Source organism: Oncorhynchus masou, chromosome 11 (genome assembly GCF_036934945.1).
Source record: "Oncorhynchus masou masou isolate Uvic2021 chromosome 11, UVic_Omas_1.1, whole genome shotgun sequence".
NCBI lineage: Eukaryota > Metazoa > Chordata > Actinopteri > Salmoniformes > Salmonidae > Oncorhynchus > Oncorhynchus masou.
Genome location: NC_088222.1, coordinates 18,267,953 through 18,284,990, shown reverse-complemented (window position 1 = coordinate 18,284,990; position 17,038 = coordinate 18,267,953). Strand labels below are relative to the sequence as shown.

Below are 17,038 nucleotides of genomic sequence, written 5' to 3'. Positions count from 1 at the left end.
GAATTGCCTTTGCCAAACTGTGTCTACTGTATCTATGGATCTGCTTAGATCTATTTTCAGGACAGCTCCATCTTGTGGATTCGGTTCTGTTCACTTTGGCTCCCAGTGCTCAAACCCTTTCTTGACAAGGTCTTACAATCAGTGACATCATCACTCTATCCTTCTTGCTCTTCTGTAAGCGCCAAAAGGGAGAGAGAGCGACAGATGAAGGCTTTGTGACATCATCCTCTCCATGAGCGAGGAAGAGAGGGAGCGGAGGCGAGAGGGAGAGTTGAAAGAATGTGAAACGAGAAGAGGCGTGGCAAGGAGAGAAAAGAGAGCTCTCAGGGAGGCGATGGATAGATAAACAAAGAAAGAAAAAGAAGAGTGGCAGAAGAACTGAGAGGAACAAATAAAAGAAAGAAACAAAACAATGTAATCATGAATGAGTGAATTGATGAGGCCTGGGAAATGAAAGAAATTAAGGGAATAGATGATCAGATTAATAATTTAATTTAATGAATGTGTGAATAAGCAAAATCCTTGAAAATAGCATTGGTTTCTTTATTAGTCCAGCAGCAAAAGCCAAAATCAAGAGAAGAGTATTGTGAAAACCATTAATTCATAACCATGCCAACATATGCACTGAAGTGGGTAGTAGTGAATAATGGTTAAAATATGTATATCCCCAAACTGCTGGAGCTACTGAACCAGAACTTCCAGAGGAGATGTATGAAGTGGGATAGTGAGGAGAGACTATTAAAAAGATGTTCAGCTAACCAATAGGACGAGTGAGAGAGCTTCAGGTAACCAATCAGATGAGCGAGAGAGCTTCAGCTAACCAACCGATATGATGAGAGCCGTGGTCAACTGGTGACCTATACTGTATTAAAACCCAGCCTTGTTCTCTGAGTGTAGGGTGTGTTATAGAACAAAACATGGAGTCATGACATAGTACAGATGAGGGTATGACGTGTAAGATAGACCAAATTAAATATGTGATAAGACAGAATGATGTGTCAGTGTTTCATGAGGGGTTGAAATGAGAAAGGTTTAACAACTGTGTAACAACATCAGCTCTATGTGGTTTTCACTATGTCAAATAACATTTTCTGGGTTCTGTTAGCTTAGCTAAAAAATGTAATCTGTGTGTGTGTGTGTGTGTGTGTGTGTGTGTGTGTGTCAGAGTAGAGAGTACTGAAGCATTTGTTTACCTCCAGGTCACCTTTAGTGATGCAAGCCTCTTCCACAGTGAACTGCAGGTCTTCCACTTTCCTGTCAGACAGATAGAAAGAGTCATCCTATCCGCCTCTCCTCCAACATCCCAGGCTCCAGCCCCTACCATGCAAGACACACACCTCTTCTCCTCCTCCAGTTGGCTGAGCAGCTCCACCTTGTCTCTGTCTGCTGACTCCACCAGTTTACGCAGCTGGTCCAGCTTATCTTCCATCTCCATAGCCTTCTAACACACACACACACACACACACACACACACACACACACACACACACACACACACACACACACACACACACACACACACACACACACACTATTAACGCATTTTGATAGTACAGTACAGTGTCAAGACATTGCAAAGTAGACAGTGAATCGTAAGTAAGGTTTTCTATGGTCAACAACATAACGCCTGTGTGGGAGACGAATAGTCCAGGTGTGTATTGTATTTTTCTCTCTCTGAGTGTATGTTTGTTTTCTCCCCTCACCTGCTCCTGAACCTTCCTGAGCAGAGACAGTTCCTGCTGCACCTCTCCAGCATGGCTGGTTGCTTTGGCGACCTCCCCGCGTTCCATGTCCCTCTCGGCCAATAGCTGCTCGATGTGCTGCTGCTTCTCCTTCAGTGCTTCCTGTAGCGCTGTGGTGCCAGAGATCTTACGAGCATACCGTGACGAGGTCTCTGTCAACTGGGGGGGAATAGAGAGACGGACACATTCAGAGAGCACAGGAAAGAAAAAAAACAGACTTGCTCGTGTGCGTTTGTGTTTGTCTCACCAGGCCAGCCCGGCTGGGTTTCCCACTAACAGAGGAAGTGACAGAGCTCAGGGAGCTCATGGAGGAGGCACTGGGACTCCTCTTCATGGTGGAGCGTCTCCGAGAGGAAGCCTTGGCTTTAGCCAGGGTGCTGGGGAATCCGATACGAGTCACCTTATGGACTGGAGCAAACAGACCGTATCGCGGCAGGCACTGGAAATACCTGGAGACAACAGATAGGAAAAACAGAGGACGTCAACAACACTGATTCAGTGTAGAGGGTCCCCACTCAAAAAGGAGTGTTTCAAAGTTATTTTATGCTATTTATTCAATTCAGAGGCAACAAGAGCCAAACAAATGTTGCATATCTAAAACAATGAACACTGACTGCAATTCTCATACTGCCCCAATAGATCCACAGATGACGCAATCTGTTCTGCACACCACACTGCCCTTTCCCACCTGGACAAAAGGAACACCTACTTAAGAATGCTGTGGGTGCTTAGGGACCCGTCAGCCAAGGCTACGCATCTTCCAGGGGTCGGAATTTGAGACTTTTAATTATAAACTAAACATGTACATAGACTCATGGATGGGTCCCAGAGATGGCTGCTTCTGGACAACTACCCTCAAACCTTTGCACTAACAGTCATGTACCTGCTGATCGTATGGATGGGGCCCAAGTACATGAGACACAGACAGCCGGTGTCTTGCCGGGGTCTCCTCTTGGTCTACAATCTGGGCCTCACGATCTTGTCCTTCTATATGTTCTATGAGATGGTGTCTGCTGTGTGGCACTGGGATTATAACTTATTTTGCCAAGACACACACAGTGCAGGAGAAACCGATACCAAGATCATAAATGTGCTGTGGTGGTACTACTTCTCCAAGCTCATAGTTTATGGATACCTTCTTCTACATCCTACGGAAGAACAACCACCAGATCACGTTTCTGCACATCTACCACCATGCTCAACATCTGGTGGTTCGTCATGAACTGGGTGCCCTGTGGTCACTCCTACTTTGGTGCCTCCCTAAACAGCTTCATCCATGTCGTGATGTACTCTTACTTTGGGCTCTCTGCTGTTCCGGCCCCATCTATGGTGGAAGAAATACATCACACAAGTACAGCTGATTCAGTTCTTTTTGACCATGTCCCAGACGATATGTGCAGTCATTTGGCCATGTGATTTCCCCAGAGGGTGGCTGTATTTCCAGATATTCTATGTCATCACACTTTTTTATTGCCCTTTTCTCAAACTTCTACATTCAGACTTACAAGAAACACCTTGTTTCATCATCAGAATGGCTCTGTTGCGTCATTGAAAGGCCATGTGAATGGGGTGACACCCACAGAAACCATTACACACAGGAAAGTGAGGGGGGACTGAATCTTGAATACAGTTACAATCTTAACTGTAGGACATATCTACTGTATGTAATGTTGCTAGGAGAGAAGGGATAATACATTTCTTCATGAGGATTACTAATGAAGAAATGTATTAGAAGAGTCTAAGCTAGTTCATTCACAAAAGACAAGACATGTTTATCTGAAAGAGATTCCTAACATTTTGCACACTGCAACCGGTTATTATTCATATTGAATCAAAGTTCATTAGAGTTTCTAAACAAGCATAGCGTAGGGAGTAAACTATAGCACAGTAACCCCAGAGACCCACTTCCTTTTAATGCTGCACAAGATGTTCAACTTTGTCTGTCTTCAGTGTGGTGGGGACAAAGCTTTAAATCAACCTTGACCCATACAGAAATAATAACATATGCACCTGTCTACATGCTTGTCCATGGGAAAAATATATATTTTGGGGATTCTGATTTTTAAAAGGTACTATATCTGTTTTTTTTTCTCAATATATATTTTACTTGACCACATGGTCATACAATCATTTATAAGTATGCAAAAGAGTTGCTTCAAAAAAAATGCATTAAAATACATAAGCTGTACAATATCCACATAAATAATTAGATATTGATTTGTGTTCCAAAATGGATTTGCATAGAAGAAAGGAAAGATAAAAAACAAACAGGATTGTCACTTATGGCTGAGCATTATTACCTAACATACCAGTAATAGATAGTGATCTTTTTATTTTTTACACCATGTGTCCGTATCATTCCCACCCTCCCTTCCCAATGTTCCTCAATGTCACGTTCTGACCTTTATTTCTGTTGTTTTTGTCATTATTTAGCATGGTCAGGGCGTGTGTTGGGGTGGGCAGTCTGTGTTTGTTTATCTATGATTTTGGGATTTCTATGTTTCGGCCTAGTATGGTTCTCAATCAGAGGCAGGTGTCATTAGTTGTCTCTGATTGAGAATCATACTTAGGTAGCCTGGGTTTCACTGTTTGTTTGTTGCTGATTGTCTATGTTGATTGCTTGTGTCAGCACAGTTCTCATTAGCTTCACGGTCGTTATTTCATTTATTGTTTTTGTATAGTGTTTCAGTGTTTTCTTTATTAATATTCATGATGAACACATACCACGCCGCATTTTGGTCCTCCGATCCTTCTCGCCTCTCCTCTTCAGATGAAAAGGAGGACGACCATTGACACTCAAGGATTTTCTTTTCTTTGTAACCTCTTATTGAGGTTCCCGTCATGAGTATATACACACTAGTACAAATCTAAACTCAGGTACATAATCAATCTGACACCGGTTTCGGTTTCAACAAAAAAAATAAAAGTTTGCCATGTGTTATAAAATAAAGTTGTGGATACAACATAAGGGAAAAAAAGAATGCTGTGCATTGACTACAGCTCAGCGTTGAACACCATATTACCCTCCAAGCTCACCACTAAGCTAAGGACCCTGGGACTAAACCCCTCACTCTGCAACTGGATCCTGGACTTCCTGACACGTCTCTTCCCCCTCATGGGGTTGAAAATATTTGGCATGGGTCCTCAGATCCTCCAAACGTTCTACAGTTGCACCATTGAGAACATATTGACTGGCTGCATCACCGCTTGGTATGGCAACTGCTTGGCATCTGACCGCATGGCGTTACAGAGTGTAGTGTGTACAGCCCAGTACATCACTGGGGCCAAGCTCCCTGCCATCCAGGACCCCTATACCAGGCGGTGTCAGAGGAAGGCCCCAAAAATTTGTCAAAGATTTCAGCCCCCCAAGTCACAGACTGTTATATCTGCTACCGCACGGCAAGCGGTACCAGTGCACCAAGTCTTGCACCGAAAGGCTCCTGAACAGCTTCTACCCCAAAGCCATAAGACTAATGAACAGTTCATCACATGGCCACCCGGACTATTTACATTGGCTCTATACACTCACCGGACTCTACCCACACACTCACACATACTACACTGACACTCCAACACACACACACTACATACTCTCACACACAAAAAAACACAGACACACATGCATATTGACACAAACACACACACACACATAGACACACTTTCACACTCTTCACATTGGCTGCTGCTACTCTGTTTATTATCTATCCTGATTGCTTAGTCACTGTTACCCCTACTACCTACATACAGACCCATATCAAACATCTCCAATCGAAAATCAAATCAAGAGTCGGCTTTCTATTCCGTAACAAAGCCTCCTTCACTCACGCTGCCAAGCTTACCCTAGTAAAACTGACTATCCTACCGATCCTCAACTTCGGCGATGTCATCTACAAAATTGCTTCCAACACTCTTCTCAGCAAACTGGATGCAGTTTATCACAGTGCCATCCGTTTTGTCACTAAAGCACCTTATACTACCCACCACTGCGACTTGTATGCTCTAGTCGGCTGGCCCTCGCTACATATTCGTCGCAAGACCCACTGGCTCCAGGTCGTCTACAAGGCCATGCTAGGTAAAGCTCCGCCTTATCTCAGTTCACTGGTCACGATGGCAACACCCATCTGTAGCACGCGCTCCAGCAGGTGTATCTCACTGATCATCCCTAAAGCCAACACCTCATTCGGCCGCCTTTCGTTCCAGTACTCTGCTGCCTGTGACTGGAACGAATTGCAAAATCGCTGAAGTTGGAGACCTTTATCTCTCTCACCAACTTCAAACATCAGCTATCTGAGCAGCTAACCGATCGCTGCAGCTGTACATAATCTATTGGTAAATAGCCCACCCATTTTCACCTACCTCATCCCCAGTTTTTTTTTATTTACTTTTCTGCTCTTTTGCACACCAATATCTCTACCTGTACATGATCATTTATCAATCCAGTGTTAATCTGCAATATTGTAATTATTCGCCTACCTCCTCATGCCTTTTGCACACATTGTATATAGACTCCCCTTTTTTTCTACTGTGTTATTGACTTGTTAATTGTTTACTCCATGTGTAACTCTGTGTTGTCTGTTCACACTGCTATGCTTTATCTTGGCCAGGTCGCAGTTGTAAATGAGAACTTGTTCTCAACTAGACTACCTGGTTAAATAAAGGTAAAATAAATAAAAATATTATTTTTTTTACCTCAATCACCTTAACTACATCGTACCCCCAGCACATTGACTCAGTACCAGTACTCGTTCTATATAGCCTCGTTATTATTATTTATTGAGGTACTATTTTCTATTATATTTTTTGCTAATCTTCTTACTTTTTAACTCTGCATTGTTGAGAAAGGGCTTGTGAGTAAGTATTTCACTGTAAAGTGTGACAAATAAAATGTGATTTGATGAATTTATTTTTTACTTGCATCACACCTGAATCTTAAGAGGAGGACAGGTTTTTATTCAGTATCATTATTTTTAAGGTTCTCTGTCTATACGTGTGTCATAATATATCTAACCTGGTTCCAGCCACGGCTCCATCATTCTTCCCAAGAGGTTCGTCCAGCTCCACTCCACACCACTCCGCCTTGGCAAACTCTGTCTCTCCCATGAACCTCACCACCCCTGCCTTAGTACCCCCCACCTTGAGAGAGAAATAGAGGTGGGAGAGAGAAAGAGAGGTGGGTAGAGAAGGAGAAAGAGCTGTGAGTTAACACATCTGTGAGCCAGAAACACAAACATGAGCACACATACATCAACATAAACACACACAAACAAAACAGACAGACACACACTTACCAGCACGCGGTCTCCCAGTCTTAGTTCTCTTCTGGTCTTCCTGGCTGAGTCGGTCTCAGAGAGGTTGGACATTGACCCATTACCGGTCACGGTTCTACTCAGCGGTGTCTTGGTGCTGTTACCAGTGGTAGTAGCAGCCCCAGCAGCAGCAGAGCTAGGGGACTTGGCCCTTGTCTCGCCAGGGTTAGGCTGCCCACCATTGGCCTCCCTCTCCAGCATAGCTGTCTTGGTCAGCTTGGAGGGCCGTGTGAATATCCCTCTGCCGTCCTCACACTGGAAATACTGGACACCTGCCACCGACCCGTCGTTCTTCCCGATAGCCTCATCCAGGACGATGCCGACCCACTGGCCCGGGGCAAACTGTGTATCCCCCAGGAAGTGGACATATCCTGGCTTGTTGCCGTTGACCCACACCTTCTCCCCCACCCGGTAGTCCACTGCTCCATCCTGGGTGGGAGACTTCTCAGGGGGTACAGGCTTGGAAGCAGCTGGAAAAACAATCATCATCATCAGCAGCAGCAGCAGCACATACATGATGAGCCCTGCGGCTGATTCTTACCAGAGGAAGGGGAGGTGCATGTTGGTAACCCAGTTGGCCTGCTTATCTTACTGGGGGGCTTGATTCCGCTGGGCTTGCCTGTGCTCATGGTCCCTTCTCAGTCCTGGAGGGGCTTAAGCTAGGGGATACTGGAGCGGGAGCTGGGGCTGGCCTCTTGCAAGGATGGGGGCTAGGCCTTCCTTCCCCACCACCCACCTCACTCTGCCCCACCTTGAGGCCCAGGCCTGGGAGACACAAGACACAGGATAGGTCTACATAGATTTAATTTGGATTTTGTTTTCACAAAAATAACATGCAATTCATTATGAAACTCATTATTGAATAATGATAATATGCACAGTGACAGTTTCTGTGGTAGTATGATTATGTAATTACAATGTTTATACATCAGGAATTAGTAGGGGACTAGAGAGAGAGCAGAGAGAAACAGACAGACAGAAAGACTGAGAGGGAGAGAGGGACAAAGAGAGAGGGGGAAGAGATGAAGAGAGAAGGGGACAGAAAAGGAGAGACCCACAAAGCAACAGCTCAGTTTAAGGTCAAACACAATGGACAGGAAGTCAAGACATTTTAAACCAAACCAGCAGCATTTCACTTTTTTAATTGAACCTTTATTTAAAACCTCTTGATGCTATGGGGGCGCTATTTCATTTTTGGATAAAAAGACGTGCCCGTTTTAAGCTCAATATTTTGTCACAAAAAGATGCTCGACTATGCATATAATTGATAGCTTTGGAAAGAAAACACTCTGACGTTTCCAGAACTGCAAAGATATTCTCTGTGGGTGCCCTAGAACGGGAGCTACAGGCAAAACCAAGATGAAACGGCATCCAGGAAACCAGCAGGATTTTTGAGGCTCCGTTTTCCATTGTCTCCTTATATGGCTGTGAATGCGAGAGGAATGAGCCTGCCCTTTCTGTCGTTTCCCCAAGGTGTCTGCAGCATTGTGACGTATTTGTAGGCATATCATTGGAAGATTGACCATAAGAGACTACATTTTCCAGGTGTCCGCCCGGTGTCCTCCGTCGAAATTGGTGCGTCTTTTTCAGCTGCTGGTATTTTTCCATGCGATTCTGAGGGGAAAGCAGGCTTCCACGAACTGCATATCAATGAAGAGATATGTGAAAAAACACCTTGAGGATTGATTCTAAACAACGTTTGCCATGTTTCGGTCGATATTATGGAGTTAATTCGGAAAAAGTTTGACGTTTTGGTGACTGAATTTTCGGTTCGTTTCGGTAGCCAAATGTGATGTACAAAACGGAGCGATTTCTCCTACACAAAGATTCTTTGAACATTTGCTATGCAACTGAGAGTCTCCTCATTGAAAACATCTGAAACTCTTCAAAGGTAAATGATTTTATTTATTTGGTTATCTGGTTTTTGTGAAAATGTTGCGTGCTAAATGCTACTCAAAATGCTAAGCTAGCTTGCAATACTCTTACACAAATTAGTGATTTGCTATGGTTCAAAAGCATATTTTGAAAATCTGAGATGACAGTGTTGTTAAGAAAAGGCTAAGCTTGAGAGCAGGTGCTTTATTTTCATTTTATTTGCGATTTTCAGAAATCGTTAACGTTGCGTTATGCTAATGAGCCTGAGGCTTTATTCACGATCCCGGATCCGGGGTGGGGAGTATCAAGAGGTTTTAAGAGATGTTGATTGATATTGTAAGTTCTATTCAAGATGCAACATTTGTGATAAATTGGGTTTGGCTTATAGAACCCGTACCTGCTGCTGCAGTCAGCCAACAATGATGATTTGCAATTCGCTGAAGTTACTGCTGCCTGGGCACGGGCTGAGCGCCTGTTGCTGACATCACTCACAATGCACTTTTGCAGCCAGGCAATGAGTTTGTGACTGAGGGTGACAGAGAAAATCGTTTGTGTCATTTAGAGGGAAAATGCGTGCATTATAGCTTTGAGTCACTTTTCAAAAGTTGCTAAAAGTTCCAAATTAATTTAAAAAGTAGCTGAATATCGTCAGGGTAGTCTGAAAAGATGCTAAAACTAGCAACAAAAAACTAGCTTTGTCCTTGTCGGAGAGAAGGAGGGACATTTAAGACGCTATGACGAGATGTGATCAGATAAAATAGCCTTCTAGCTGTGCATGCGTTTCTACTTGAGCTCTACATACACATTCCAGAATCATTTAGTTCTTAATGAACACAATTATTTTGTTCATGTTCAAACAAGTTGGCCATAATTAATACTTTTCCACTAATGTACAGTTAATGTGCCTCCCAATACCTAGAATGTTATATTCAAATCTGCAGCTAAAATCTTAATTGAAAGCTTTTGGAGATATTGAAAGCTTTTTGGAGCAGTGGCTTCGTCCTTGCTGAGCGGCATTTCAGGTTATGTCGATATAGGACTCGTTTTACTGTGGATATACAGTGGGGGAAAAAAGTATTTAGTCAGCCACCAATTGTGCAAGTTCTCCCACTTAAAACTCATCATAGGTACACTTCAACTATGACAGACAAAATTAGAAGAAAAAAATCCAGAAAATCACATTGTAGGATTTTTAATTAATTTACTTGCAAATTATGGTGGAAAATAAGTATTTGGTCACCTACAAACAAGCAAGATATCTGGCTCTCGCAGTCCTGTAACTTCTTCTTTAAGAGGCTCCTCTGTCCTCCACTCGTTACCTGTCCTAATGGCACCTGTTTGAACTTGTTATCAGTATAAAAGACACCTGTCCACAACCTCAAACAGTCACACTCCAAACTCCACTATACACACTTGTGTGTGTAACAGTATAACTTTAGACCATCCCCTCGCCCATACCCAGGCGCGAACCAGGGACCTGCTGCACACATCAACAACTGACACCCACGAAGCATCGTTACCCATCGCTCCACAAAAGCCGAGCTAGGGGAACTTCTACTTCAAGGTCTCAGAGCAGGTGACATCACCGATTGAAACGCTATTTAGCTCGCACCACCGCTAACTAAGCTAGCCATTTCACATCCGTTACATGTGTATAAGGTAGTAGTTTTGAAATTGTTAGGTTAGATTACTCGTTGGTTATTACTGCATTGTCAGAACTAGAAGCACAAGCAGCAAGGTGGCAGGGTACCCTAGTGGTTAGAGCAATGGACTAGTAACCGGAAGGTTGCAAGTTCAAACCCCCGAACTGACAAGGTACAGATCTGTCGTTCTGCCCCTGAACAGGCAGTTAACCCACTGTTCCTAGGCCGTCATTGAAAATAAGAATTTGTTCTTAACTGACTTGCCTAGTTAAATAAAGGGAAAATATAAAAAAATTCACTACACTCGCATTAACATCTGCTAACCATGTGTATGTGACAAATACATTTGCTTTGATTTAATTTCCAAAGGCAAGCATAGGAACGCAGAGCTTTCTAAATAAGAGTCCCTTCCTGATTGGATTATTCTCAGGCTTTCGCCTGCAATATCAGTTCTGTTATACTCACAGAAAATATTTTTACAGTTTTGGAAACTTTAGAGTGTTTTCTATCCTAAGCTGTCAATTATATGCATATTCTAGCATCTTGTCCTGACAAAATAGCCCGTTTACTTTGGGAACGTTATTTTTCCAAAAATGAAAATAGTGCCCCCTAGTTCCAAGAGGTTAATAGAACTGCGGAAAAACAGTGAACCGACAGGCAGGGACGAAGGACACTGTCTACCGCTGTACGGCTAGCTAGCTACCGTTGTCGCCCCAGCCCTGTGTGGGGTTTATCTGCGGCTGGCATCCAACATTATTGTGCATTGACGCCATCTAATGTACTGGAGTTCTCCCGTCCTAGCTTAAAAATCGACCAATAAAAGTATAAAGAGGGGTTTGTGTAGATGCTGGAATGTAGGAACGTCCGGAATTGCAGGCTGCAATTGCAAGGTTCTCCCTGCATGGTGATGTAGACAGGAACGCTCCTCCCCCTCGGTGTTAGAACAAAACAATTCTAGTATGATGCTGTCAAATAGAGCTGTTATTGTCTCTGGCTGCTATTAACTCTGTATAACCACTCTCCAGATCGTAATACAAGTATTATAACACATGAATATTGAAACAACGCCAAGTTAGCAGATAAGCTTAAAAGTAACGGTTGATAAGAAAAAGTAAGAAAATGTAGGCACTCACTACTGTAAGTCGCTCTGGATAAGAGCGTCTGCTAAATGACTAATATCTAAAATGATGATCTTGTAACGATTCTTGTCCTCCTCTTCTGACGAGGAGGAGTAGTAAGAAGGATCGGAGGACCAATGCGCAGCTTGGTAAGTGTTCATATATTTTAATTAAGTAATAGAAAACTTGAACAAAACAATAAACGACAAACGAACAGTCCCGTAAGGTGAATGACAAAAAACACTAAACAGGAAAATAAACACCCACGAACCACAGGTGGAAAAAGACTACCGAAGTATGATTCTCAATCAGAGACAAGTAACGACACCTGCCTCTGATTGAGAACCATACCAGGCCAAACTCAAAACACAACATAGAAAAACGAACATAGACAACCCACCCAACTCACGCCCTGACCATACTAAAACAAAGACATAAATAAAATAACTAAGGTCAGAACGTGACAGATCTTACCATAGCATAGGTGTGTCTACGTCAAATAGATAGACAGTGGTCCGAGTAATGATTGAGGAATGGCTTGCTATTGCCAGTCAAATATCTTGCTAGCTGACCAAAGCATCAGTTACAGGACAGCTTTACTGAGGATGGATACAACTTGCCTTTGCTGACCTCAATTTACTATAAATTCAGTCTCTCCAAGCAGGTGCATCTCTCCTCATCCCAGTCTACACCCACACTCACTGCAACTTTCCATAAGGGCTATAAGTAATCTAGCTATATGGCTCTTGAGTGATGATATTAATAGATATTAGATATGTTACTTTTAATAGTTTCTGTTCGCTGGGTATTTACTGCTAGCCACCAGCTGGTTAGAACAGAGGAGGAATGATGGCATATCCTGGTCTGAATGTGACTGACGCCTGCTTGGCAAGCTGACACACCTAGCGCGAGCTGCAACATTATTGAGCAATTTTGATAAATTGAAAGAATGTTATATGCTCTCATCCACTCATGTATTGTATGGGAGAATAATCACTTGCGGAGATAACTAGCTAGCTAACCCGCTACGCACTTCTGCTTTGGACCAGTGGAATTAATTCCCGATGCCTTCGCTTCTTTCCCTCCCTGTCGGAATTTTGGTGGCTAGCTAGGCAGCTTTCCATTGCATAAAAAGAAAAACAATGGGGATATGCGTGTTATGTAAAAACATATATTACTTACCTGAAGCGTTGTCGATAAATCACTGTTTGTTTTGATCGAAACGATTAAGATAACCAGGTTGACGCTGCAGTAAGCCCGACAATACCCAAACCTTGCGCCGCTAGTTTTCTTGAGCAGCCAGCCCTTCCCCCGACTGACGTCAGTCGAAGCATCCTCTCTCGTTTGACAGTCTGAACTTTCTCACTCCATCCATCCACTGTGTTATTTCCACAGGCATAATAAAACATAGCCCAAATATAATCAAAGGATGTGTTAAATGTAGAGTGATCACTACAATCATGTTGTAATTATTATAAAACAACAAGCAATGAAATGTGCTTTTATGCAAACACTTAAATATTCCACATTATCTGTGATCTTTTTTTACAACACTCATTCATGCATTGCTGAGCACTTATAAAACCCTAGACAACCTCACAAAACAAATTTGTATCACTTGGAAAGCCATTGTATTCGACAAGTAAGCCTTTCATTGTAAATAATCCCTCTGGAAATATTTTGTGGAAATCACAATTCATTCACAAATAATTTACTTTAATCATAAGCATATAAAAAAACGAATCAAAGACTAACTATTGTAAATATGAAATACTACATGAATGATTGCCGTGTTATACAGCATGCAATTTGTTAATTGTTCAAACCTATTTATTTGTACTCTCAACTATCGAACACAAACATAACATTTGGTTGTTGGCTATATACAGCAACCAATATTCAGCAACAAAAATGATTATCTTTCATGTTAAAATAGGCATTCTTCTCTGCAGACGCCTATCCACCTCCTTAGCCTTCACGTCTGGTTCGAGATTCGTCACTGACCATGTTTACATGCACACCAATATCCCTTTATTATTCGGGATACTCAAGTATTCTGTTTTTGAGTTGATGCATGCCTGGGATATGCTGATGTAAAATGGGATACTGTGACACGCAAACATTTGATCCCGTTTACTGTTGTTTTTGCCGCCTTCGCAGGCTCAGTTTCGCATATCATGGGGTGTTGTGTGATGATGTTTTCATCTGATTGTCAAACAAATCACTTCAAAATGTAGACTACCTGCGCAGTTCGAGCCAAGATAATTACGTAATAATTGTGCCTATAATTAATTTACTATCATTTACTACTGGCTACTTTCACCCCTAATTTTAACACGTTTCTGCTTATAATTTTCGACATTTGGTAAACCATATTATAATTTCCGACATTTGGTAGGACATTGTCAACAGTTTGATACATGCAGCTTCTCTTCTGTCATAACCTTTTGCCCCAGAAGACTAAATAAAGGAGTGTTCACCAGAATAATGTCTCACATCGATAGAATGAATGCATTAGTAATCTAGTTAAAACCGGTAAAGTTGTCTGTTTCGTTTAGGGACTGGGGAGAAAACTCCTAAAAAGTGGTAAGATTGGTCCTGTGCAAAATGTCCAAATGTCATCAGTTTGACCGTTTTTAAGGAAATGATCAACTGAGAAAAACTACAAAATATGTTTCTGATAAGACTTCAGTTCGTCTTGGCTGCATATTTTATTTTGTTGAAATACCATCTGCTTGCATTACAGTGTCAAAGATAACACATTACAAGCACATTAACATTTTCTCAAGAGATGCTGAAATAAATAAATAATATTTCTCCACTTCTGTTCCCTAGACAAAATGTACATTTGAGTTATAATTTCACTGCAAGATATGCATATTTCCGCAGGAGTTACTATTATATTACTCTGCATGTGAGAGGTTACAGGCTTACAGTCAGTGTCCATATTTCAGATACTATTCCATTTAACCAGTATACTTAAATTAGGAATATTATGTTTATTCATGTTTAAACGGATACTACTGACTGGGATATCAAAGGTGCATGTAAACAGCTTGTCCCGAATAAGATCTTAATCAGGATATGAGCTACTGTCCGGAATACTGTGCACATGTAAACGTGGTCACTGACAGATAACAATATTCCACTAGAACAGGAACATCAATTAGATTGAGCCGCAGGCAGATTTATTCTTGAGCATGGTCAGGGGGCCAGAACATAATTATAAATAAAACAATCATTTCAAACCTTGCTTACATTTACATATGATCCCATATATATTGTATTTGTCTTTAATGTGTGGGAATTCTTTGGAACAGATATCCCTAATTAAAATCACTTGATTTATTTTTGCTGGTGTTTTTACAATATTTTATGTCCAACAACAATAACTCCAAAAAATAAAATATCTATATAGAAAACTTGGGGGGCCAAATAAATTCACCTGTGGGCCACCAGTTGGGGAACCCTGCACTAGGAGTAGAAATAACCACACCGAGTCAGATACTTCTGGGTCCATATTCACAAAGGGTCTCAATGTAAGAGTGCTGAGCTAAGATCAGTTTTGTATTTTAGACCACAATGAATAAGACTTACTCTGAGACACTTTGCGAGTACATGCCCAGGCAGTGGTGGTTAGAAGTGACTAACTACCACTTCAGATCCTCCCTGATACTGTGTTCGGACTGCAGATCCCGGTCCCATTCACAGGCGAGGCTGACTGTTCCTCCTCCTCTTTCCTCCCTAGCAGTCTGTTGAACAGCTTTAGGAAGGTCCCGTTGAAGGCCGGGCTGGAAAAGTAGTATACGATGGGGTTCAGCACGCTGTTGAAGTAGGTGAAACACACAGAGGTGTAAAATGCCAGATTGGCCTCTTGGAAATACCGGCATTCGTTGTACCAGGCCTTGAGGATCCACACAGCGATCCGAGACACCGTACTGGGGAAGAAGCAAATGATGAAGATGAGTGCCACGGCCATGACGAACTGCACCGCCCGCTTGATCTTCCCTCTGGTGTCAAGCGTCTTGCTCTTCAGCTGCCAGGTTATGCAGACGGTGCAGAAGGTGACGATGGTGGTTGGCAGGAAGAACTGGATTACGTAGAAGGTGTTGTGCCACGTAGACAGTGGGCTGAAGCCCATGCAGATGTTGAAGCTCTCGCACTGAGTCCGGTTGTTGCGGTAGAAGAAGTGTTCATTGGCCAGCAGGTACCCGGTTGCAGCGATGATCAGGCCCCACAGGCCCAGAGACACCCACAGAGCATAGTTCAGGCCCATCCGGTTGATCTTGTTCATAGGGTGAACGATCTTGAAGTAACGGTCTACGGCCACCGCAGTAAGGAAGAAGATGCCAGCGGCACGGTTGGCCGCCAACAGGAACAGCATAAGCCGGCACAGGACATCACCATGGATCCAGTGTTTGCCACGTCTGTAGTAATCGGCTCTGAAGGGCAGACAGAACAGGACGATGGAGTCAGCCACGGCAAGGTGTGTGAGGTAGACAGAGTTGGGCTTCCAGGTGTCCATGTGGAAGATAAACATCCACAGAGCCACAATGTTCCCCATCAGCCCGAACATGAACTCCAGCACCAGGATAGGAGGCAGGACCAGGTCCAGAATGGGAGATTCGAAGGCGCAGCAGTTGTCGCCCATAGTAGTGAAGTTCGCCATGGGTCAAACGATACGCTACGGACTAGAGAGCGTCTGTGTGCAACTTTGCTCCCCTCTGAAGAGTCAACCTGGAGATAGGGTGTACTACGCACCTCATGGGATCAGGGATTTTATTGTTTGTGCTCATGCAAACAATCTTCCAGCGCCAACAACTTGGAGAGAGTGTGTACGTAGTGTGTTCTCTCGTGGGGTGCTATTTGTCCATAGGGAAATGGCTCTGCGTGTGTACACTAACAGCCCAGGGATTATGGCTTCATTATAAAACTATTATGCTGGTGGAAATATTATACTCATGGGTATATAAGGGACATCAAAGGGTTCCCAGAAAACAACAATAAAGGTCACAAACAGGGTCATGTTCAGTAGGCATGAAATGGAAAACACTCCGAATGAAGACGTTTCAAAGTGAGGTACTCTCAGACCTTGACCTGTACCAATGTATTTTTATCATTGTTTTAGGACAGTGGTTCCCAACCAAGGGTACTAGGACCACTGGGGGTACTTGGCCTATCCACAGGATGTATTTGAGAAGACTCATTAGACCATAGACTTACTGGTAAAATGCACGAGTGGATGACCCTGCCCCTTGCCCACAGAATGACCACAGATGTGTCTTATGAAATTAACTTACACAAAGGCAGAATGAACACAGTGCAGACAGTATAGTGAGACGTGTACATACACA

General features: G+C 42.9%; 2 protein-coding genes and 1 pseudogene across 4 annotated transcripts in view; 1 reads left to right on the top strand and 2 right to left on the bottom strand.

The window, feature by feature from the left end:
• The window catches only part of LOC135548244 (CAP-Gly domain-containing linker protein 1-like), a 44,781-nt gene extending 31,792 nt beyond the window's left edge, over positions 1-12,989 (bottom strand). For 2 of the 3 annotated variants that reach the window (XM_064977631.1, XM_064977633.1), the window contains exons 1-8: positions 12,867-12,989; positions 7,590-7,840; positions 7,031-7,518; positions 6,751-6,875; positions 1,990-2,191; positions 1,704-1,901; positions 1,338-1,441; positions 1,194-1,254 (exon numbers count right to left, since the gene is read on the bottom strand). In XM_064977631.1, coding sequence (XP_064833703.1) covers positions 1,194-1,254; positions 1,338-1,441; positions 1,704-1,901; positions 1,990-2,191; positions 6,751-6,875; positions 7,031-7,518; positions 7,590-7,677 — 1,266 coding nt within the window. In that variant the 5' untranslated portion in view covers positions 7,678-7,840; positions 12,867-12,989. The remainder of the gene's footprint in view (positions 1-1,193; positions 1,255-1,337; positions 1,442-1,703; positions 1,902-1,989; positions 2,192-6,750; positions 6,876-7,030; positions 7,519-7,589; positions 7,841-12,866) is intronic. The other variant, XM_064977632.1, reaches the window with a different exon arrangement.
• Positions 2,481-4,535, top strand: LOC135548927 (very long chain fatty acid elongase 5-like; annotated as a pseudogene).
• Positions 12,990-14,376: 1,387 nt separating the features above from the next.
• Positions 14,377-16,974, bottom strand: LOC135548242 (hydroxycarboxylic acid receptor 2-like). The gene has a single exon (XM_064977626.1). It carries the CDS (start codon positions 16,351-16,353, stop codon positions 15,343-15,345), a length of 1,011 nt encoding a protein of 336 aa, XP_064833698.1. The 5' UTR covers positions 16,354-16,974; the 3' UTR covers positions 14,377-15,342.
• Positions 16,975-17,038: the final 64 nt, after the last annotated feature.